General features: G+C 38.7%; 1 protein-coding gene across 8 annotated transcripts in view; it reads right to left on the bottom strand.

Moving 5' to 3' along the window:
* AFG2A (AFG2 AAA ATPase homolog A) overlaps window positions 1-25,420 on the bottom strand; it is a 409,783-nt gene that overhangs the window by 270,993 nt on the left and 113,370 nt on the right. For 6 of the 8 annotated variants that reach the window (XM_054554461.2, XM_009240302.4, XM_054554462.2 and 3 more), the window contains 2 exons: window positions 8,706-8,759; window positions 7,862-7,941 (listed from right to left, as the gene is read on the bottom strand). The exons of the other annotated variants lie outside the window; for them this stretch is intronic. In XM_054554461.2, coding sequence (XP_054410436.1) covers window positions 7,862-7,941; window positions 8,706-8,759 — 134 coding nt within the window. The remainder of the gene's footprint in view (window positions 1-7,861; window positions 7,942-8,705; window positions 8,760-25,420) is intronic. 8 annotated transcript variants of the gene reach the window in all.

Raw genomic sequence — 25,420 nt, 5'->3', positions numbered from 1 at the left:
TGGAAACCAATTCTGGACTATAAGTGCAGAAACAGCTATAGGAGAAAGCAGTTATTAATATAGATTCTCTAGTGCCACACAGAAGATACCAGTCAGCTTTTAACTGAGCACTTAACCTTTTTCATTTTTAAAATATATTTAATCATGTTTTTATGTTCTAGTCATAAAACAATATCCCAATACATTATATAAAGCTTTAGTGTTACAAAACAGAATAAATCATTTCCCTATCTCCTAAACAACAAAATTTTCTCCTATATCTAGGATAATTTTTTTTCATATTTTAAATTTGTGAGGTCAGACTGTCTCCTGTAGTTGATTTCTCAGCACCATTTTCTCAGCATATTTCTTCAGTAAGTTACATAAAATAATGATGTGTCTTATAACTGATGGCATCTTAGAGTGACAAAATGCCATACTGTGTGTCAACTATAGAATATTTTTTCTAATTCCCAAATGTTTTATTTAATCAGTTTTCTTTCACTAGTGTATAAACTCTGTTGAGGTAGATTCATTTCAATCTCAATTACTATATTTCAACCTATATGGAAATCATTATTATTATAAGAATATCTTGCAAAAATTACTGTAAGAAGAAACATTGAACTTTTCTAGTAGTTATTAAATGCCAGGTATTATGTTAAGCACTACAAATGTATTTACTTCCAAAAACCTAGAATTTACTATTATTAACTCCACTTTACAGATGAAGAAACTAAGGCTTAGAGAGGTTAAGGAACCAGCCCTAGGTTCTGTTCACTGTTTTATCCCCAACGCAAAGCCTATTGGAGAATGTTCAATAACTGCTTACTGAATGAATGAATGCTTTCAAAGGAGACTTACAACAGCTCAGTTAGATGAACAGAATCATTATAATGTAAGTCAAAGAGAAAATGCAAGATAAACAAGCTTGAAAGGTTAGTTAACTACCTACACCTGGAATCCTGGGCTATGTGGTACGGTAGTTGAACAAAAAAGTGGCTCAGGGTATCTCCTCTATAGTCAATATATCTGAATTCAAATACAAGCTCTGTTATTAGTGATGCATGCCCTTGAGTAGGTACTTAGGTGTCTACAGCCCCGTTTTCTCACCTGTAAAAGGAAGATGAGAATAGCACGTAAACACAATGATTAGGAGTTAATACACTAAGTGGGGTCCAAACAAAAGGAGTCACATTACTTGGAAGTTAAGTAAAAAAGATGAGCCTCTCTAGCTAATGACCCTAAGTTTCAGGAATATGTTCCTAGTTCCAAATCTGTTCTAGTCCTACTTGAAGTTTGGCACTACCAAGCAATCACTGTCAGCTAAGGAGTATGATTCAGGATCTCAGGATCCTATGAAATGTCCTGGACAACGGAAGTTGTTATGGGAAATCTACAGGTTAGTCAGTACTCATTTCCTCAGTCAGAGGAGACTGGGCCAACCCTACATGTCTGCACTTTTGATGACAGGATTGCTGCCTAAGACAAGGTTGACTAATAATTTACTGCCCAGTTTGCTCTACTCGCCACATCATAACCTTGAAAAAGGTAAAAATGTAAGCTAGTCAAGAGGTAAGACAAAGTACTAGAGTCAACTGCCAATTGTATAATATCCTACTTTGCATTAATGCAGGGACCTTTCTGTGAGTTTTTCTTTACTGTAAAGCAATTTAAGTAGTTTCTAGTACGTAATAAGCACTAAAGGAATGTTATCTAATATTATTATTAGCCCAGTATAATTCAACTCCCCTTCCTCCCTCAATGTCTCACTCCCTATCATATTATCCATTTTCCAAAGAGCTATGTTATCCTTAATAGCATTTTTAATTTTCCCAAATGTAGTAAAACACTTTGAAAAAAGAATCATGCAGCATTTCCTCTTACAATATAAAATATGACAAAAATTCTTCTTCAAAGGTGCCGTAATTTAAATGAACATACAGAAGAAGAGAAGTAAATATCAGGCTTATTTATTCTTCAAGTCCCAAAGAATCTATTAAACAGCGCAAAGAAGAGATAAAATATTGGTTATAATTAGATACTTTTATAAGCATGAAATATACGATTTTTTTTGAAATACAAAGACTTCAATGGCTAATAAGCAAATAGTATATCTATGCTCTGCTTACAATGTGCTGGCTGCAATCCTCTGTTTCATGGCTAATTACGACGTCTTATCTTTTCAGTAATTTTAAGTAGTCAAAATAATTTGATTTAGCACGAGCAAGACAGTAAAGACTAGCAAATATCATAATTCTTTGCTCAATTGCTAAACATCCTGAATTTGGAAACTAAATTCTTGAAACCTTCTTCTTCTTCTTTTTTTTTTTTTTGAGACAGAGTCTCACTCTGTCACCCAGGCTGGAGTGCAGTGGCATGATCTCAGCTCACTGCAAGCTCCGCCTCCTGAGTTCATGTCATTCTCCTGCCTTAGCCTCCCAAGTAGCTGGGACTACAGGCGTCTGCCATCGTACCCAGCTAATTTTTTGTATTTTTAGTAGAGACAGGGTTTCACCATCTTAGTCAGGATGATCTTGATCTCCTGACCTCGTGATCCACCCATCTCGGCCTCCCAAAGTGCTGGGATTACAGGTGTGAGCCACCGTGCCCAGCCCAGAAACATTCTTCTTTATGCATTGTTACTTTGGGACTAATTATACGATTTGATCTGAATGTTACCATAGAAAACAGATGATAGCTTTGGACAAATTAAATCAGTGACTGTTTACAGCCTAATATTACATAGAAATGCCTCCTAGTTTATGAAATTTTTCTCTGTTTTCCTATTCCATGAGTAGTTTAACAATGCATAAAATTAGTTTAGTATCTTGGGAATTTTATACTTCTGGTATATCTATCAATAGTTGTCTTTCAGTTTCCATTGTGTTCAATTCAAATTGCCAAATAACAAAAAAATGAACAAAATACCTTTTGTTTTAGATTTCAAGTAATAGCAAACTAATTAGATAAAACAATCACTTATAGGCAATACTGATCCATCATATAATTAGGAAAAAAAGACGAAAACCTGAAAACAGAATGTCATTTTATGAGAGTTTTATGGTTACAAAAAACAAACTACAGAAGATTCAGTGCAAATAAGAGTACAACCAAAACTCTTTAATTGGGACCCATCAGCACTCTATTTCCTTGAATGGAACTTCATCTTTGCTATCTGAAATGCCAACTAACTTGATAAATTATGACCAGAAATGTTTCTGTACAAAAGAAATTGCATAGAATTTATTTCTACAGTCATGTGCCACATAATGAAGTTTGGGTCAATGGCAATCACATATATGAAGCTGGTACCGTAAGATCATAGTACTGTATTTTTACTCTAACTTTTGTATGTTTATATAAACAAATCTAAGCATTTTGTTACCACTGCCTACAATGGTATTCAGTACAATAACATGCTGTATAAGTTAGTAGCCTAGGACCAGGCTACCTGGTATAGGTAATATAGCCTGTTGCTATACCATATGGCTTATTGCTATATATATATCTTACATAGTAAGAGCTCAATAATTGATAGGTATGATTAAGTAACAGTAACAACATTGACTATTTTAACAGAAATACTGGCCATTATTATCAGAAAAGAATGATAGTTTTTTAAAAAATCTTTATTTCATAAAAATAAAGGCTGGTAATATGATGTTTGAAAACAAAATCAAAGTACTGCAGATGATTGTTATACTATCTAGCAATAGGCCATATGGTATATAGTGTAGAAGGCTACACCATCCAGGTTTATAAGTAAGTATACTCTGTGATGTTTACACAACAATGAAATTGACTAATGACTGAATTTCTCAGTATGTAAACTGCCTCCCTTCATTAAGTAACACATGACGAGCCATTGAGAGAGGGAGGTATACACTAAACACATGTGTTCTCTGAAAAGTTCAATTTGATGAAGACTACCAGAGGAAATGATATCTAGAAGCTGCAAATCATTAGCATCTCTTATGTATCTGGTAATTCCTACTGAGCTAAACTCCTATGAAAGCAAGGTATTTCTACAAAGTGCCTTGTCTGGTTTCTCACATCACTCTATTTCAGAGACATTTTATGAGAACTTTGCTACATATTCTACCTCCCATCTGGTTCATATTGAACAGGCTATCCCTCCCACCTGTTACTTCTTAGGGTCCAAAACCAGATGTCTCTGATGTCACATAACTGTGGAAGGTCACACTACTTCAGCAAAATTCTCTGGCTTTTCTTCTCTTGTAGTTAGGTAAACTTGAGTTTTGTAACACTCTGTGCCATCTTAAAACGTAAGTAATAAAAGGGCTTGAGTGCTTCACTTCATAAAGCAAAAAGACTGGTAAGTATTTATGGAATACCAAAGGTGAGGGGGGTGGAAAGCAGGGCAGCTGGTATGGTTTGACTGTGTCTCCAACCAAGTCTCACCTTGAATTGTAATAATCCCCATGTGTCAAGGGCAGGGCCAGGTGGAGGTAATCGAATCATGGAGGTGGTTTCCCCCACTGTTCTTGTGGTAGTGAATAAGTATCACAAGATCTAATGGTTTTATAAAGGGGAGTTGCCCTGCACAAGCTCTCTTGCCTGCCACCACATAAGACATGCCTTTGTTCCTCCTTCACCTTCCTCCATGATTGTGAGGCCTCCCCAGTGATGTGGAACTATGAGTTCATTAAACCTCTTTTTCTTTATAAATTATCCAGTCTTGGGTATTTCTTCAAAGTAGTATAAAAATGGACTAATCCAGTAAACTGGTAACGGTAGAGTGGGGTGCTGCCGTAAAGATGCCTGAAAATGTGGAAGCAACTTTAGAACTGAGTAACAGGTGAAGGTTGGTACAGTTTGGAGGGCTCAGAAGAAAACAGGAAAATGTGGGAAAGTTTGGAACTTCCTAGAGACTTGGAAGGCTCAGAAGACAGGAAGACGTGGGAAAATTTGGAACTTCCTAGAGATGTGTTAAGTGGCTTTGACCAAAATGCTGACAGCAATATGGAACAATAAAATCCAGGCTGAGGTGGTCTCAGATGAAAATGAGGAACCTGTTGGGAACTGGAGTAAATGTTACTCTTGCTATACAAAGAGACTGGTGGCATTTTGTCCCTGCCCTAGAGATCTGTGGAACTTTGAACATGAGAGAGATTATTTGGGATATCTGGTGGAAGAAATTTCTAAGCAGCAAAGCAGTCAAGATGTGACAGGGCATAAAAGTTTGGAATTTTGCAGCTTGAAGATACAGTAGAAAAGAAAAACTCATTTCCTGGGGAGAAATTCAAGCCAGCTGCAGAAATTAGCCTAAGTAACAAGGAACCAAATGCTAATGCCAAGACAATGGGGAAAATGTCTCCAGGGAAGATCAGAGACCTTCCCTGCAGCCCCTCCTATCACAGGCCTGCAAACCTAGGAGGGAAAAATGGTTTTCTGGGCCAGGTCCAGGCCCCCCCTGCCACTGCTGAGTGCATTCTCAGGACTTGGTGCCCTGCATCCCAGCCACTCCAGGCATGGCTAAAAGGGGCCAAGGTACAGCTTGGGCTGTGGCTTCAGAGGGTGCAATTCCCAAGCCTTGGCAGCTTCCACGTGGAGTTGAGCCTGCGGTTGCGCAGAAGTCAATAATTGAGGTTTGGGAACTTCCGCCTAGATTTCAGAAGATGTTGGAAATCCCTGGATGTTCAGGCAGAGGTGTGCTGCAGTGGCAGGGCCCTCATGAGAACCTCTGCTAGGGCAGTGTGAAAGGAAAATGTGGGGTTGGAGCTGCCACACAGAGTGCCCACTGGGGCACCACCTAGTGGAGCTGTGAGAAGGGGGCCACCATCCTCCACACTCTAGAATGGTAGGTCTACTGACAGCTTGCACCATGTGCCTGTGGCACCGTGTTGCTGCAGATACTCAACACCAGCCCGTGAAAGCAGCCAGAGGGAGGCTGTACCCTGCAAAGCTACAGAGGCAGAGCTGCCCAAGACCGTGGGAACCCTTCTCTTGCATCAGTGTGACCTGGATGTGAGGCATAAGGAGATCATTTTGAAGCTTTGAGATTTGACTGCCCTGCTGGATTTTGGACTTGCATGGGGCCTTTAGCCCTTTCATTTTGACCCATTTCTCCCATCTGGAATGGGTGTATTTATCCAATGCCTGTACCCCCATAATACCTAGGAAGTAAAAAATTTGCTTTTGATTTTATAGGCTCATAGGTGGAAGGGACTTGACTTGTCTCAGATGAGACTTTGGTCTGTGGACTTTTGAGTTAATGCTGAAATGAGTTAAGACTTTGAGGGACTGTTGAGAAGGCATGAATGATTTTGAAATGTGAAGACATGAGATTTGGAGGGGCCAGGGGCGGAATGATATGGTTTGGCTGTGTCTCCGCCCAAATCTCATCTTGAATTGTAGCTCCCATAATTCCCACATGTTGTGGGAGGGACCCAGTGGGAGATTAACTGAATCATGGGGGTGGTTTCCCCCATACTGTTTTCGTGGTAGTGAATTAGTCTCACGAGATCTGATTTTTTGTTTCGTTTTGTTTTTTGAGATGGAGTTTCGTTCTTGTTGCCCAGGGTGGAGTGCGATGGCGCAGTCTCAGCTCACAGCAATCTCCACCTCCTGGGCTCAAGCAATTCTCCTGCCTCAGCCTCCCAAGTAGCTGGAATTACAGGCAACCACCACCACGCCCAGCTAATTTCTATATTTTTAGTAGAGACAGGGTTTCACCATGTGGGCCAGGCTAGTCTCAAACTCCTGACCTCAAATGATTCACCCACCTCGGCCTGCCAAAGTGCTGGGATTACAGGCGTGAGCCATGGCACCCAGCCCAATCTGATGGTTTTATAAGGGGTTTCCCCTTTCACTTGGCTCTCATTCTCTCTTGCCTGTCACCACCTAAGAGATGTCTTTCGCCTTCCACCATGATTGTGAGGTTCCTAGCCACATGGAACTGTGAGTCCATTAAACCTCTTTTTCTTTATAAATTACCCAGTCTTGAGTATGTCTTTATCAGCAACACGAAAATGGACTAATATAGCAGTCTACCTCCTAATGATAGGTTCCTAATGACAATTTATACTCTCATCATATGAGGCAGCTCTAATTAAGAAGGATGACAACAGCAACGTTTCACATCACACTTACTACTGACACTTGTAAGTTGTCTTCACCCTTCACTGTAATTACCACCAGCAAAAATTTTATAATCAATATACACACCAAGAAGCTATGCACAAAGTACATGAATTTACATTACCCAACATGAACCACTTGTAGTACATAATTAAAGGACCGCTATATATTTGTAGAGGAAAAAAACATACTTATGAACAGTTCTGATGTGTGTGTGTGTGTGTGTGTGTGTGTGTGTGTGTGTGTGTGTGTGTATATATATTTGTTTGAAATGACATCATAGATAATCCTCTTTACTGACTGAGATTTTGGAGCAAAACTATTAATACTAATTTATATCCTATTTAATTTTACTTTAGGAAACATTTATTCCAGAGAATTTTAAAATCTGTATAATGTATTTTATAATTTTGTTCTACTACAAGAAGTAACTATGATTAATCCAGTTTTGTTTACAGTTTTAATTATATGTTTACAATAACCCTAATTTTGATAGACAATACTAAGAAGTATGTGTTGATATAAACTATAAAAATTAACTCAAATGCCCAGACAGATATCAGTGGTTTTTATCCAATATAGATAAAAGTACTATATAGTGATTACATGAAATAATTTAATGGGTATAAGAGGAAAACATTACATAAACTGAAAACTATTTTAGGCCAAATGTATTAATAGATAAAAGTTGTATACAAAATGCTATTTATACCCTAATTGCTATTATTATGTAACATCATATTATTATGCAATAGCAGTGCTATTAAATACTTCTTACCTGCCCCTTTCAATTGCTAAGGCATCCAGTTCATCAAAGAAAATAATGGAAGGCGCCACTGCTCTTGCTTTTCGGAAGGTCTGGTGGAAAGAGTGCCACATTAGCTAAAGATGAGAAAACACTAGAAAATTCTGTAGTTGGTTTGTTTTAAAACTATATTTAGAACCAAACCTATTAGGTACAAGTCAACAAGCCCAGTCACTTTGTATAGACCTTATAATAGATGTTTAGAACTTTATAATGGATGTAAAAGTATCCCCTTCAATAGTGCTTAAAGAGACAAGACTACCAATACATATTCACATAGGTGTGAAGGAGGCAATTCAGTTAAGCAATCAGAAAATTTCAGTTAAAATCCCAGCTGCACTACTAGTAACTGTGTGACTTTCAGCAGTTAACTTCACTTCTGTAAGCCTCGATTTCTACATCTATAAAATGGAGATAATAAATACCTACCTCAGAAAGTTATTTTAATAATTGAATTTAAAAAAGAACACAAAGCATTTGGCACAATGCCTGCAACAGTCAGAGCTCAATAAATGATAGGTATTATTAACTATTAGTAATAGCATTAACTATTTTAACAGAAATGCTGGCTATTATTATCAGAAAAAATGATAGTTTTAAAAGGGCTGGTAATATGATGTTTAAAAACAAAACTGAAGTACTGCAGATGATCAAAACTGCATTTTTAAATAATAAAATAATATTCAGCTGAAGAAAAAAAAATACCACTAAGATCTGACTTCGGAAATGCCAGTCTTACCTAAAACAAAAGGGAAGCCGCACAGGACAGAAGTGTGATTCTCCTGTGCTGAGTGCCACTAAATGCACAATTTCTTACCTCTCTAACTGCTCTTTCAGATTCACCAACATATTTATTCATTAATTCAGGCCCCTGCATGAAAAGAAAACAACTGTTCAGTGTCTTTATAAATGCAATCATGTGTATTTCTTCCAATGAAGTAGAAAAAATATACACAAAAGAGAAAAGAAATAAAATCTGCTTATTAATCCCTTTAGCATGCTTATTTTCTCTGTTTGTTATTTGTGCCTGAAAAGTTAAAGCCATTCTACATTCCAAAAACCACACATCAATACAAAGGAAAGGCTGTGACTAATCATAATGTTTTAACAACTTATTCATCATCTGTCTATAACTCTACCTACATTTTTACACTATATCAGATGTGGTGCTAGGCACAGAAGATGGAACAGCCATTTCCCAGGCCTAACCACTGGCTAGTTCTAAGCAGGTCTACTTACTAGATCCGAAGATGCACATTTTTTGACATTAATATTTCTGAACTTTAATATTTTTCTTATTTCTCAAGTACCTAGAATATCAAATATTGTAAGAAACACAGCAGACTTTCTTTTTTTACCACATACATATCTACTCTCTTAAGATAAACGGCCACCACAAGAAGTTATGAATTAAATTGTCCCATAATGATAGATGACCTCAGCTGTGGGGATGTTTCTCCGAGCATCTGGCTATTCTGACACAGTTCCTCATACATCCCGAAGAACAAGAGACGTGTGTGTCTCTCTCTCTCCCTCTCTGTGTGTGTGCATGAGCATGCATGCACACACAAACACATACACACACCCCTTACTTTGAACAAGACTCATATTCTATTCCATGCAGATCACGGGTCCAGCCAATTCCAAGGATGTAATAAGACACTGACTTAAGTATTTCCTAAACAATTTATATTAATTTTTAAAAATCTGACTGACTGAAACACATAGGCAAACCCTAGCAGAATGTTAACTAATCCCAAAGTGGTATGGGCAGTATTTGGCTTCATATAAAACACCATATTACAAGGAAAATTAGCATACAGTATGACAACTACTATGATAGAGCAATGCACAGGTACCATCAAAACATACAGAAGAAACTCCTTAGAGTCAAGAAATGTTCCTAGAGAAAGCAACATTTCAGGTGAGTCTTCAGTTGATTTATTCCACACCCTCAAAAATATGAAATACATCAAGACCCAGGAAGAAATCAAAAAGGTCTCTGATGAGCCACAATAGATGTTACTATATGAACTTTGTTGTAGAAGAGCTCTTAAGGTCTTTACGCTGAGGTCACTGACTTTTAAATTACATACAATGAATACACTTGAACAGAACTGATATAAGAATTTACTACACATGAAGCATAGGGTGCAGGGAGATTGTGGCAATCAATAAAGCTACTTAAAGTGGGAGGCAGGGGTTCAGATTTTATTGTGTAAGCAATAGGAAGGGTTTTATGAAAGTTAAGTGATAACAGAGATATTAATGAAAGGTGATTCTGGCCACAGTATAAAAGATGTTTAGGAGGAACATTAAGAGTCCAAAAGTTACAGTTTATAACTGTTCTGAGAGAACAATTATAAAACGCTTAGAATAGTAAAGGGGAAAAATAATGAGGAACAAGTTTAAGGCAAAGGAGTGCAATGGAAATGAGAAGATAGACACAAAAACAATTAAAAATATAAAATTAATGTGTTGTGGATAGCAAAATGTGAAGATGAGAGAGAGTGGGGTGTAGAATAATTAAAATTTGACTTAACATTACTAATTTTTTTTTGAGATGGAGTCTTGCACTGTCGCCCAGGCTGGAGTGCAGTGGCGCTATCTCGGCTCACTGCAAGCTCCGCCTCCCGGGTTCACACCATTCTCCTGCCTCAGCCTTCCGAGTAGCTGGGACTACAGGTGCCCGCCACCACACCTGACTAATTTTTTGTACTTTTAGTAGAGACAGGGTTTCACTGTGTTAGCCAGGATGGTCTCGATCTCCTGACCTCGTCATCCGCCTGCCTCAGCCTCCCAAAGTAACATTACTATTTTTGATGTTCATGGTAATGACTTAATTCATAAAAAAAAAGGATGCTCAATATATTCTGTGTAGCAATTTCTCTTAAGTATGTAGTTCATAGAGTGACACCACTAAGATGGCAAAATGGAAGGTAACCTGCTCATATATGCCCACAATAAAAAGAATTATCCATCCATCCATAATTGTGAAACCCTAAGACACAGGAGGGTCACTTTGAGAGGGTACACTAACACCCAAGTGGCTGATCTGCTCCACTGAGCTTGCTTTTGCATTCAAGCCCAGAAGTAGCCCTGTCTCTCAAAGGGCTTGACTATAGCCCCATTTGACCTTGAGCCTGCAACTAAAATCATCTGCCAAAGGGTTCAGAGAAATCATGCACACTAATGCCTTGGCAGAAAAGCTCATCAGCCCACTGATAACTGGTCTCAGTAGTGAACCTGGAAGTTGAACTGTGGCAATGCTCCAGGCCTCCCTAGCTGAGATCCCAGCTTATAGTTGCTTACACAAGAACCCAGGGGGAGATTCACACAAATCTCATGGCCTGGGACTCTGATCCTCCCTGACACGCTCACCAGCCTCTATCCCACAACATATCCTGAGGAGACCCAGTCTAAGCCCCGCCCAGTGCAGTAGAGGAACTATCCTATCTGTGCTGAGACCTGCTGGGAGATGCATGCCACTCTGAGCTAACAAGACAAGCTTTCCAAATCCGTCCCTACAGAGGAGTCCAAGGGGGCCCAGTCTTAGCTCCAGCCCCTCCTGCTGCAGTCTGGGAGCTATCCCATCTATGTACAGACCTGCTGAGAGACACATGCCCATCTGAGCCAATGTGACAAGAACACCAACCTCCATCCCATAGCAGATTCCAAGGGAGCCCAGTCTCAGTACCAGACCCCCCTGTTACAGTCAAGCACTTTTGCAGGGACCAGCTGAGTGATGCATGCTGATCTGAGCAAATAAGTTGGGGCCAGCCTCCTTCACACAGCAGATCCCAAAGCAGCCCAGTCTCAACTCTAGGCCGTTTTACTGCAGTTAGAAGCCTATCCTGCCTGTGTAGAAATATGCTGAAAGGCACACTCATCTGGGTGATTGGGACAGTCTTCTGGACTCAGATCCCTGGCCAGCATTTCCACACAGCCGGAGTATCTGCCTTGGGTCTACCCCAGGTCCATCTGGGCCAGAAAGCCACATCAACCAAAGAGACCCTGTGAGATTTGTGGCAAGCCTGGGCTCAGAGAGTCTCTGTGATGGTAAATATTAATTGTCAACTTGATTGGACTGATGCAAAATATTATTTCTGGTTGTGTCTGTGAGGATGTTGCTGGAGGAGATTAACACTTGGTCAGTGGACTGGGCAACAAAGCCCCACCCTCAATGTAGGTGGGTACCATCCAACCTGCTGCCAGTGTGGCTACAAAAAGCAGGCAGAAGAAGATGAAATAAGCTGGCTTGCTGAGTCTTCTGGCTTTCTTCTGTGCTGGATGCTTCCTGCCCTTGAATATCAAACTCCAGATTCTTCCCCCTTTGGACTCTTGGACCTACACCAGCGGTTTGCCATTGGCTCTCAGGTCTTCAGCCACAGACTGAAGGCTACACTGTCAGCTTCCCTACCTTAGAGGCTTTGGGACTTGAACTGAGCCACTACTGGTTTCATTGCTCCTCAGCTTATAGATGGCCAACTGTGGGACTTTCACTTGTGATCATGTGAGTCAATTCTCCTTAATAAACTCTTTATGTACACATAATCCTATTAGTTCTGTACCTCTGGAGAACCCTAATACAGTCTCCTAGTGTTTAGATAGCTGAAGTGGTCACAGGCTCAGGAAACACAATATTCAGTTGGCTTAGAATCCTTGGAAGGTCTCTAAAGAAGGACAGGCACAAACAAAGGAAGACTGTGAAGACTACAATAAATACATAATCCCTCAATGCACAGACAGCCTGCAATTTCACAAGCATCAAGAAGATTCTGGGTAATATGATCTCAACGAATGGACGTGAGGTACCAGAGGCCAACCCTAAAGTGATAGAGATATGTGATCTTTCAGACAAGGAATTCAAAATACCTGTTTTAAGAGAGCTCAATGAACTTCAAGAAAACAGACATAATCAATTCAGAAATGTATTACGGAAATTTAACAGAGATATTGAAATCATAAACAAAATCAAACAAAAATTCTGGAGCCGGAAAATACAATGAGCAAAATGAAAAATGGAATAGAGAATATCAACAGCAGGACTGATGAAAAGGAAGAAAGAATCAGTGAGCTTGAAGCCCAACTATTTGAAAATACACAGTCAGAGGAGAAAAAAGCAAAAGGAATGAAAAGAAATGAACAGTTTATGGGAGCTATGAGACAACATCAAAAGAACAAATATTCAGGTTACTGAAATGAGAGAAAAAAACTGAGAAAGACAAAGGGGTAGAAAGCTTATTCAAAGAAAAACAAAAAACTTTTCAAAGCTTGAAAAGATATAAATATCCAGGTACATGAAGGTTAAAGGTCACCAACCAGGCTCAACCTCCCCTCTCCAAAATAAGAAACAACCCAAGATTTATGATTAAACTCACACAGATCAAAGATAAAGGATCCTGAAAGCAGCAAAGGAGAAGAAACAAATAACATATAAGGGAGATCCAATACACTTGGCAGCAGAATTTTCAGTGCGAACCTTAGGGTTGGAGGGAGTGAAATTATTCAGAGTGCTGAAAGAAAATAAAAAACTTAACGAAGAATAGTGTACCCAGCAAAACTATCCTTCAGAAATAAAGGCAAGATAAAGACTTTCCCAGGCCAAAAAAAAAAAAAAAAAAAAGCTGAGGAAATTTTTCACTACTAGACCTGTCCTATAAAAAAGGCTAATCGGAGTTCTTCAAACCAAAAGAAAAGAACATTAACGTGATTGTTATACTAATATGATAATCATGGTTCTTAAATCACTTACATCTTTAGTAAAAAGAAAATACAAAACAATTAAAAATAATTACAAGTACAATTTGTTAAGAGGCAATATAAAAATGGCAAGTTGTAAAATCAAAAATTCAAAATGTTGGAGGAGAGGAAGTTAAGGTGTACAAATTTTTGTTTTCATTTGTCTCTTATCTTGCAATCAAAGTTAAGTTGGTACCAGTTTGAAATAATTAATATAATATTTGTATAAGACTCAAGGTAATTACAAAGCTAAAAACTACAATATATACACTAAAAATAAAAAAGAACAAATTAAAACATGCTACCAGAGAAAAATCACTCAGCCACAAAAGAAGACAGTAAGAAAGAAGGAAACGAAAAGAAGAGTTACATAATACCAAAAAAAAAAAAAAATGTATCAAAATGGTCAAAGTAAGGCCTTGCCTATCAATATTAAAATTGAATGTAAATAGACTAAATTCTCTAGTTAAAAGACCAACAGTGGCTGAATGGATTAAAAAACAAGACCCTCATACCCGTAATCCCAGTACTTTGGGAGGCTGGGATGGATCACTAGGTCAGGAGTTTGAGACCAACCTGACCAACATGGTGAAACCCCATCTCTACTAAAAAAAAAAATTAGCTGGGCGTGGTGGCAGGTGCCTGTAATCCTAGTTACTCAGAAAGCTGAGGCAGGAGAATCGCTTAAACCCAGGAGGCAGAGGTTGCAGTGAGCCGACAGCATGCCACTGCACTCCATTCAGGCCGAAAGAGCAAGACTCCATCTCCAAAAAAAAAAAAAAAAAAAAAAGACACAACTATATGCTGCCAAGAAGAAACTCTCTTCACCTATAAAAGCACATATAGACTAAAAATGAAGGAATGGAAAATGATATTCCATGCAAATGGAAACCAAAAAAAAAGCAGGAGTAGCTATATTTATATCAGATAAAACAGACTTTAAGTCACAACTTGTAAAAAGAGACAAAGAAAGTCATTATATAATGATTTAGAAAAGTCAAATCAGCAAGAAGATATAAGAAAACTAAAAACATGCACCCAACAGTGGAGCACCCAAATATATAAAGCAAATATTAATAGCTCTCAAGAGAGAGACAGACTGTAATGACTGCAATAAAATAATTGCAGGGAACCGCAATGCCCCACTTTGAGCAACAAACAGTTCAGGCAAAAAATCAACAAACAAACATTGGAGTTAAACTATACACCAAGTGGACCTAACAGACATTTATGGAAAATTTCATCTAACTGCTGCAGAATATACACATTCTTGTTATCAGCACATGGCACATTATCCAGGATAGACCATACATTAACCACAAAATAAATCTCAACAAATTCAAAACAGTCAAAATCATATCAAGCATCTTTTTTGACCACAACCACCACAACAACAAAAACTAGAAATCAGTAACAAGAACAACTTTGGAAACTGTACAATTTTTGTACGGTTCATATTTCTGAATGCCCAATGACTCCATCAAAAAAAAAGAAAATTTTAAAATTTCTCGAAACCAGTGAAATAAATCACAAAATACTAGAATCGACAGATACACAAAAGCAGTACTAAGAGGGAAGTTTAAAGCCTTAAACACCAAAATTAAAGAAGTATGAAGACTTAAAAGAAACAATCTAATAATGCACTTCAAGAAACTAGAAAAGCAAGAACAAATCAAACCCAAAATTAGTACAAGAAAACAAATAATAAAGAGCAGAAATAAATGAAATTCAGACTAAAAAAATAAAAGATCAAAAAATGAAAAGCTGATTTTTGAAACCATAAAATCAACAAACCTTTGGATAGACTACCTAAAAAAAAGAACACCTAAATAAAAAAAATCAGAGAAGAGAAAGAAGAAATTACAACTGATATTACAGAAATACAAAAGATCATTAGAGACTATTATGAACAAATGGGAAAATCTAAAAGAATTGAGAGATGGAGGAGCCAAGATGGCCGAATAGGAACAGCTCCGGTCTACAGCTCCCAGCGTGAGCTACGCAGAAGACGGGTGATTTCTGCATTTCCATCTGAGGTACCGGGTTCATCTCACTAGGGAGTGCCAGACAGTAGGCACAGGACAGTGGGTGCACCGCACTGTGCGCCAGCCAAAGAAAGGCGAGGCATTGCCTCACTCGGGAAGCACAAGGGATCAGGGAGTTCCCTTTCCTGGTCAAGGAAAGGGGTGACAGACGGCACCTGGAAAATCAGGCCACTCCCACCCGAATACTGCGCTTTTCTGACGGGCTTAGGAAACGGTGCAACAGGAGTTTGTATCCCGCACTTGGCTCGGAGGGTCCTACGCCCACGGAGTCTGGCTGATTGCTAGCACAGCAGTCTGAGATCAAACTGCAAGGTGGCAGCCAGGCTTGGGGAGGGGTGCCCGCCATTGCCCAGGCTCCCTTAGGTAAACAAAGCAGCCGGGAAGCTCGAACTGGGTGGAGCCCACCACAGCTAAAGGAGGCCTGCCTGCCTCTATAGGCTCCACCTCTGGGGGCAGGGCATAGACAAACAAAAAGACAGCAGTAACATCTGCAGACAGTCCCTGTCTGACAGCTTTGAGGAGAGCAGTGGTTCTCCCAGCACACAGCTGGAGATCTGAGAATGGGCAGACTGCCTCCTCAAGTGGGTCCCTGACCCCGGACACCAGAGCAGCCTAACTGGGAGGCACCCCCCAGTAGGGGCAGACTGACACCTCACACGGCCGGGTACTCCTCTGAGACAAAACTTCCAGAGGAACGATCAGACAGCAGCATTAGCGGATCATGAAAATCCACGGTACTGCAGACACCGCTGCTGATACCCAGGCAAACAGGGTCTGGAGTGGACTTCTAGCAAACTCCAACAGACCAGCAGCTGAGGGTCCTGTCTGTTAGAAGGAAAACTAACACACAGAAAGGACATCCACACCAAAAACCCATCTGTACATCACCACCATCAAAGACTAATAGTAGCTAAAACCACAAAGATGGGGAAAAAACAGAGCAGAAAAACTGGAAACTCTAAAAAGCAGAGCACCTCTCCTCCTCCAAAGGAACGCAGTTCCTCACCGGCAACAGAACAAAGCTGGACGGAGAATAACTTTGACGAGTTGAGAGAAGAAGGCTTCAGACGACCAAACTACTCCGAGCTACAGGAGGAAATTCAAACCAAAGGCAAAGAAGTTAAAAACTTTGAAAAAAATTTAGACGAATGTATAACTAGAATAACCAATACAGAGAAGTGCTTAAAGGAGCTGATGGAGCTGAAAGCCAAGGCTCGAGAACTACGTGAAAAATGCAGAAGCCTCAGGAGCTGATGCGATCAACTGGAAGAAAGGGTATCAGTGATGGAAGATGAAATGAAGGAAATGAAGCGAAAAGGGAAGTTTAGAGAAAAAAGAATAAAAAGAAACGAACAAAGCCTCCAAGAAATATGGGACTATGTGAAAAGACCAAATCTGCATCTGATTGGTGTACCTGAAAGTGACAGGGAGAATGGAACCAACTTGGAAAACACTCTGCAGGATATTATCCAGGAGAACTTCCCCAATCTAGCAAGGCAGGCCAACATTCAGATTCAGGAAATACAGAGAATGCCACAAAGATACTCCTCGAGAAGAGCAACTCCAAGACACATAATTGTCAGATTCACCAAAGTTGAAATGAAGGAAAAAATGTTAAGGGCAGCCAGAGAGAAAGGTCGGGTTACCCACAAAGGGAGGCCCATCAGACTAACAGCGGATCTCTCGGCAGAAACTCTACAAGCCAGAAGAGAGTGGGGGCCAATACTCAACATTCTTAAAGAAAAGAATTTTCAACCCAGAATTTCATATCCAGCCAAACTAAGCTTCATAAGTGAAGGAGAAATAAAATACTTTACAGACAAGCAAATGCTGAGAGATTTTGTCACCACCAGACCTGCCCTACAAGAGCTCCTGAAGGAAGCACTAAACATGGAAAGGCACAACCGGTACCAGCCACTGCAAAATCATGCCAAAATGTAAAGACCATCGAGACTAGGAAGAAACTGCATCAAGTGACGAGCAAAATAACCAGCTAACATCATAATGACAGGATCAAATTCACACATAACAATATTAACTTTAAATGTAAATGGACTAAATGCTCCAGTTAAAAGACACAGACTGGCAAATTGGATAAACAGTCAAGACCCATCAGTGTGCTGTGTTCAGGAAACCCATCTCACGTGCAGAGACGCACATAGGCTCAAAATAAAAGGATGGAGGAAGATCTACCAAGCAAATGGAAAACAAAAAAGGCAGGGGTTGCAATCCTAGTCTCTGATAAAACAGACTTTAAACCAACAAAGATCAAAAGAGACAAAGAAGGCCATTACATAATGGTAAAGGGATCAATTCAACAAGAAGAGCTAACTATCCTAAATATATATGCACCCAATACAGGAGCACCCAGATTCATAAAGCAAGTCCTGACTGACCTACAAAGAGACTTAGACTCCCACACAATAATAATGGGAGACTTTAACACCCCACTGTCAACATTAGACAGAACAACGAGACAGAAAGTTAACAACGATGCTCAGGAATTAAACTCAGCTCTGCACCAAGCGGACCTAATAGACATCTACACAACTCTCCACCCCAAATCAACAGAATATACATTTTTTTCAGCACCACACTACACCTATTCCAAAATTGACCACATAGTTGGAAGTAAAGCTCTCCTCAGCAAATGTAAAAGAACAGAAATTATAACAAACTGTCTCTCAGACCACAGTGCAATCAAACTAGAACTCAGGATTAAGAAACTCACTCAAAACCGCTCAACTACACGGAAACTGAACAACCTGCTCCTGAATGACTACTGGGTACATAACGAAATGAAGACAAAAATAAAGACGTTCTTTGAAACCAATGAGAACAAAGACACAACGTGCGAAAACCTCTGGGACACAATCAAAGCAGTGTGTAGAGGGAAATTTATAGCACTAAATGCCCACAAGAGAAAGCAGGAAAGATCCAAAATTGACACCCTAACATCACAATTAAAAGAACTAGAAAAGCAAGAGCAAACACATTCAAAAGCTAGCAGAAGTCAAGAAATAACTAAAATCAGAGCAGAACTGAAGGAAATAGAGACAAAAAAAACCCTTCAAAAAATTAATGAATCCAGGAGCTGGTTTTTTGAAAGGATCAACAAAATTGATAGACCACTAGCAAGACTAATAAAGAAAAAAAGAGAGAAGAATCAAATAGAGGCAATACAAAATGATAAAGGGGATATCACCACCAATCCCACAGAAATACAAACTACCATCAGAGAATACTACAAACACCTCTACGCAAATAAACTAGAAAATCTAGAAGAAATGGATAAATTCCTCGACACATACACTCTCCAAGACTAAACCAGGAAGAAGTTGAATCTCTGAATAGACCAATAACAGGATCTGAAATTGTGGCAATAATCAATAGCTTACCAACCAAAAAGAGTCCAGGACCAGATGGATTCACAGCCAAATTCTACCAGAGGTACAAGGAGGAACTGGTACCATTCCTGCTGAAACTATTCCAATCAATAGAAAAAGAGGGAATCCTCCCTAACTCGTTTTATGAGGCCAGCATCATCCTGATACCAAAGCCGGGCAGAGACACAACCAAAAAAGAGAATTTTAGACCAATATGCTTGATGAACATTGATGCAAAAATCCTCAATAAAATACTGGCAAACCGAATGCAGCAGCACATCAAAAAGCTTATCCACCATGATCAAGTGGGCTTCATCTCTGGGATGCAAGACTGGTTCAATATATGCAAATCAATAAATGTAATCCAGCATATAAACAGAACCAAAGACAAAAACCACATGATTATCTCAATAGATGCAGAAAAGGCCTTTGACAAAATTCAACTACCCTTCATGCTAAAATCTCTCAATAAGTTAGGTATTGATGGGACCTATCTCAAAATAATAAGAGCTATCTATGACAAACCCACAGCCAATATCATACTGAATGGGCAAAAACTGGAAGCATTCCCTTTGAAAACTGGCACAAGACAGGGATGTCCTCTCTCACCAGTCCTATTCAACACAGTGTTGGAAGTTCTGGCCAGGGCAATTAGGCAGGAGAAGGAAATAAAGGGTATTCAATTAGGAAAAGAGGAAGTCAAATTGTCCCTGTTTGCAGATGACATGATTGTATATCTAGAAAACCCCATTGTCTCAGCCCAAAATCTCCTTAAGCTGATAAGCAACTTCAGCAAAGTCTCAGGATACAAAATCAATGGACAAAAATCACAAGCATTCTTATACACCAATAACAGACAAACAGAGAGCCAAATCATGAGTGAACTTCCATTCACAATTGCTTCAAAGAGAAGAAAATACCTAGGAATCCAACTTAGAAGGGACGTGAAGGACCTCTTCAAGGAGAACTACAAACCACTGCTCAATGAAATAAAAGAGGATACAAACAAATGGAAGAACATTCCATGCTCATGGGTAGGAAGAATCAATATTGTGAAAATGGCCATACTGCCCAAGGTAATTTATAGATTCAATGCCATCCCCATCAAGCTACCAATGACTTTCTTCACAGAATTGGAAAAAACTACTTTAAAGTTCATATGGAACCAAAAAAGAGCCTGCATCGCCAAGTCAATCCTAAGCCAAAAGAACAAAGCTGGAGGCATCACGCTACCTGACTTCAAACTATACTACAAGGCTACAGTAACCAAAACAGCATGGTACTGGTACCAAAACAGAGATATAGATCAATGGAACAGAACAGAGCCCTCAGAAATAACGCTGCATATCTACAACTATCTGATCTTTGACAAACCTGAGAAAAACAAGCAATGGGGAAAGGATTCCCTATTTAATAAATGGTGCTGGGAAAATTGGCTAGCCATATGTAGAAAGCTGAAACTGGATCCCTTCCTTACACCTTATACAAAAATTAATTCAAGATGGATTAAAGACTTAAACGTTAGACCTAAAACCATAAAAACCCTAGAAGAAAACCTAGGCATTACCATTCAGGACATAGGCATGGGCAAGGACTTCATGTCTAAAACACCAAAAGCAATGGCAACAAAAGCCAAAATTGACAAATGGGATCTAACTAAACTCAAGAGCTTCTGCACAGCAAAAGAAACCACCATCAGAGTGAACAGGCAACCTACACAATGGGAGAAAATTTTCGCAACCTACTCATCTGACAAAGGGCTAATATCCAGAATCTACAATGAATTCCAACAAATTTACAAGAAAAAAACAAACAACCCCATCAAAAAGTGGGCGAAGGATATGAACAGACACTTCTCAAAAGAAGACATTTATGCAGCCAAAAGACACATGAAAAAATGCTCACCATCACTGGCCATCAGAGAAATGCAAATCAAAACCACAATGGGATACCATCTCACACCAGTTAGAATGGCAATCATTAAAAAGTCAGGAAACAACAGGTGCTGGAGAGGATGTGGAGAAATAGGACCACTTTGACACTGTTGGTGGGACTGTAAACTAGTTCAACCCTTGTGGAAGTCAGTGTGGCGATTCCTCAGGGATCTAGAACTAGAAATACCATTTGACCCAGCCATCCCATTACTGGGTATATACCCAAAGGACTATAAATCATGCTGCTATAAAGACACATACACATGTATGTTTATTGCGGCACTATTCACAATAGCAAAGACTTGGAACCAACCCAAATGTCCAACAATGATAGACTGGATTAAGAAAATGTGGCACATATACACCGTGGAATACTGTGCAGCCAAAAAAATGACGAGTTCATGTCCTTTGTAGGGACATGGATGAAATTGGAAATCATCATTCTCAGTAAACTATCACAAGGACAAAAAACCAAACACCGTATGTTCTCACTCATAGATGGGAATTGAACAATGAGAACACATGGACACAGGAAGGGGAACATCACAGTCTGGGGACTGTTGTGGGGTGAGGGGAGGGAGGAGGGATAGCATTAGGAGATATACGTAACGCTAAATGACGAGTTAATGGGTGCAGCACACCAGCATGGCACATGTATACAGATGTAACTAACCTGCACATTGTGCACATGTGCCCTAAAACTTAAAGTATAATTAAAAAAAAAAAAAGAATTGAATAAATTCCTGGACACATACAACTTACCAAGACTTAACCATGAAAAAACAGAAAAGCAATAACAAGAAGATTGAAGTAATAAAAAGTCTCCCACCAAAGAAAAGCACAGGATTTGATGTCTTCTCTGCTGAATTCTACCGAACATTTAAAGAATTAACACAAACTCTGCTAATTATTGATATTTCAAAAAAAATGAAGGGAGAATATGTTCTAATTTATTCAATGAAGGCAGCATTACCATGACAGCAAAACCAAAGACAAAACAAACAAAAAAACTATCAATATTCCTGATAAAACACAGATTTAAAAACCTTCAAAAAATACTAGCAAGCCAAACTCTATAATACATTAAAAAGATCATTCACCACAATCAAATGGGATTCATCCCAGGGATGCAAGGATGAGTCAACATATGCAAATCAATAAACATTGAACTCTGCATTAACAGAATCAAGGACAAAAACCATAGGATCATTTCAACAGATGCTGAAAAAACTGGGTAAAATTCAACATCCCTTCATGATAAAAACCTTCAATAAACAGGGTATTGAAGGAACATACTTCAATCTGCTAAAGGCCATATATGATAATCCCATAGCTACTATCATATGGAACAGGAAAAAATGGAAAGCCTTTACACCAAGATCTGAAACAAAGCAAGGAAGCCCACTTTCACCACTTCTATTCAACATAATACTGCAAGTCTTGGCCAAAATTAGGAAAGAGAAAGAAATAAAGGGCATTCGAATTGAAAAGGAAGAAGTCAAATTGTGCTTGTTTGCAGATGTCATAATCTCATATGTAGAAAAAGCTAAAGACTCCACCAAAAAACTCTTAGAACTAATGAACTCACTTAGTAAATTCCCAGATACACAATCAACATACAAAAATCAGTAGCACTTCTATACACCAATAGCAATTAATCTGAAAAAGAACTCAAGAAAGCAATTCCACTTACAATAACTTCAATACAAACAAACGAAAACCTAGGAATAAATTTTCTTTGACCAAAGAAGTCAAAGATCTCTACAAGGAAAACTATATAAAACATTGATGAAAACAACTAAAGAGGACACACATAAAAAATGAATAGATATCCCATGCTCATGAATTAGAATAAGTATTGTTAAAATGTCTACACTACCCAAAGCAATCTACAGATTTAACTCAATCCCTATCAAAATACCAAGGGCATTCTTTGGTAGAAATAGAAAAAGCAATCCTAAATTTAATATGGATCCACACAAGACCCTGAGTAGATAAAGCAATCCTGAGCTAAAAGAATGAAGCTGGAGGCATAAAACAAAGTGATTTTAAATTATACTACAAAGCTACAGTAACAATACAGCATGGTACTGGCATAAAAACAGGCACACAGACCAATGAAACAAAAGAGAGAACCCAGAAAGAAATCCACATTCATTACAGTCAACTCATTTTCGACAAGGGCATCAAGAACATACACTGGGGAAAGAACAGTCTCTAATAAATGATACTGGAAAAAGTAAATATCCATATGCAAAAGGATGAAACTAAATCCACATTTCTCACCACAAACAAAAATCAGTTCAAAATGTATTAAAGGCTTAAATGTGGCTGGGCACATGACTCATTCCTGTAATCCCAGCAACTCAGGAAGCAGAGGTGGGAGGCTCACTTGAGGCCAGAAGTTTGAGCCTGTGCAACATAGCAAGACCCCACCTCTACAATAATAATAATTTAAAAAAATAGGTGTAGTGGTGCACACCTGTAATCCTAGCTGCTCAGGAGGCTAAGAAAGGAAGATTGCTTGAACCCTGGAGTTCAAGGCTGAAGTAAGCTAAGATCACACCACTGCACTCCAGCCTGGGTGACAGAGTGAGACCCTGTCTCAAAAGGAAAAAAAAAAAAAAGCACTTAAACATAAGACCTGAATCTATGAAACTACTAGAAGAAAACTTGGGGAAATCACTGAGGAAATGCTATGGAACGGTGGTCTGGGTAAGACCTGAAAAGCACAGGTAACAAAGGCAAAAAAAGACAAATTACCTCAACAGCTTCTGCACAGCAAAGGAAACAAGAAAGTGTAGAGACAATCTACAGAACAAGAGAAAATACTGGCAAATTACCTATCCAGCAAAGAAATAATAACCAGAATAACAAAAGAAATTCAAACAACTCAGTAGCAAATATAAATAATCCAATTAAAAAAATGGGCAAAAGAAAGATGCCAATAAGTATATGAAAAAATGTTCAACATCACTAATCATCATGGAAATGCAAATCAAGACCACAATGATCTCTTATCTTATCCATGTTAGAATGGTTATTATCAAAAAGACAAAAATAAGAAATGCTGGAGAAGATGCAGAGAAAGGAAATCATGTGCACACTGTGGATGGGAATGTAAATTAGTATAGCCATTTACGGAAAGCAGTATGGGGGTTCCTCAAAAAACTAAAAACAGAACTACCATATGATCTAGCAATTCCACTACTGGGTATACTACCAAAAGAAAGGAAAGCAGTCTATCAAAGAGATATCTGCACTCCTATGTCTATTGTGGCACTATTTACAACAGCCAGGGTATGGAGTCAACCTAAGTGTTCATCAATTATTATTTAGCCATTAAAAAAAATGAGATCTTGTCATCTGCAGCAACATAGATAAAATGAGAGGTAATTATGTTAAGTGCAATAAGCTAGGCACAGAAAAGACAAATACTTTATGTTCTCACTCATATGTGCAAGCTAAAAATGTGGACCTCATGGTGGTAAAGGGTAGAATGGTGGTTACCAGAGCCTGAGGAGGAAAGAGAGGAGGAGGGAGATGAAAAAAAAATTGGCTAATGGGTACAAAACCACAGTTAGAAGGAGTAAGTTCTAGTATTCAGTAGTACTGTAGAGACATCATAGTTAACAACAATTTACTGCATATTTCAAGATAACTAAAAGAGGAGAATTGTAATGGTCCCGAAACCAAGAAAAGATAAATGTTTGAGGTGATGAAGACTCCAATTATCCCAATTTGATCAGTACATATTGTATACATGTCAAAATATCACATGTACCTACAAAATATGTACAACTATGACATACCAATAAAAAATACAAAAATAAATATGTAGCTCATTAAAAATACTGTACTCCAACATGATTAAAATAAAAAAAGTATAATTGCATTCATAAGTACTAACATATATTGAACCTTGACTATGTGCCATGAACTGTTCTAAGCACTTTATTAACTCAGCTATGTAAAATGTCAAAGCTGCACAGAGTTACAACTGACTTTCCCTCTGCGATTAATTAATGCCAAGAGCACACAAAAGACAGCTTAAAAGAGGGCCTACTAGCCAAACTGGTGCAACTGAGACATCAATACAAATAGTGATACTGATAAATCATAAACCACTGAATAGAAAGGAATTTATGATCCCATAAAAACTAAATAAATTTAAAAATCTATTAAGAAATAGGATATTTATTTCTTTTTCTTTTCTTTCTTTTTTTTTTTTGAGATGGAGTCTCACTCTATCACCCACACTGGTGTACAGTGGTGCGATCTCCACTCACTACAACCTCTGCTTCCCAGGTTCAAGTGATCCTCCTGCCTCAACTTCCTGAGGTAGCTGGGGTTACAGGTATATGTCACAATGCCTGGCTAATTTTTGTATTTTTAGAAGAGACGGGGTTCCACTATGTTGGCCAG

The sequence above is a fragment of the Pongo abelii genome, chromosome 3 (assembly GCF_028885655.2).
Source record: "Pongo abelii isolate AG06213 chromosome 3, NHGRI_mPonAbe1-v2.0_pri, whole genome shotgun sequence".
NCBI lineage: Eukaryota > Metazoa > Chordata > Mammalia > Primates > Hominidae > Pongo > Pongo abelii.
The sequence above is the reverse complement of the archived record's forward strand: the minus strand, read 5'-3'. Positions and strand labels throughout refer to the sequence as shown.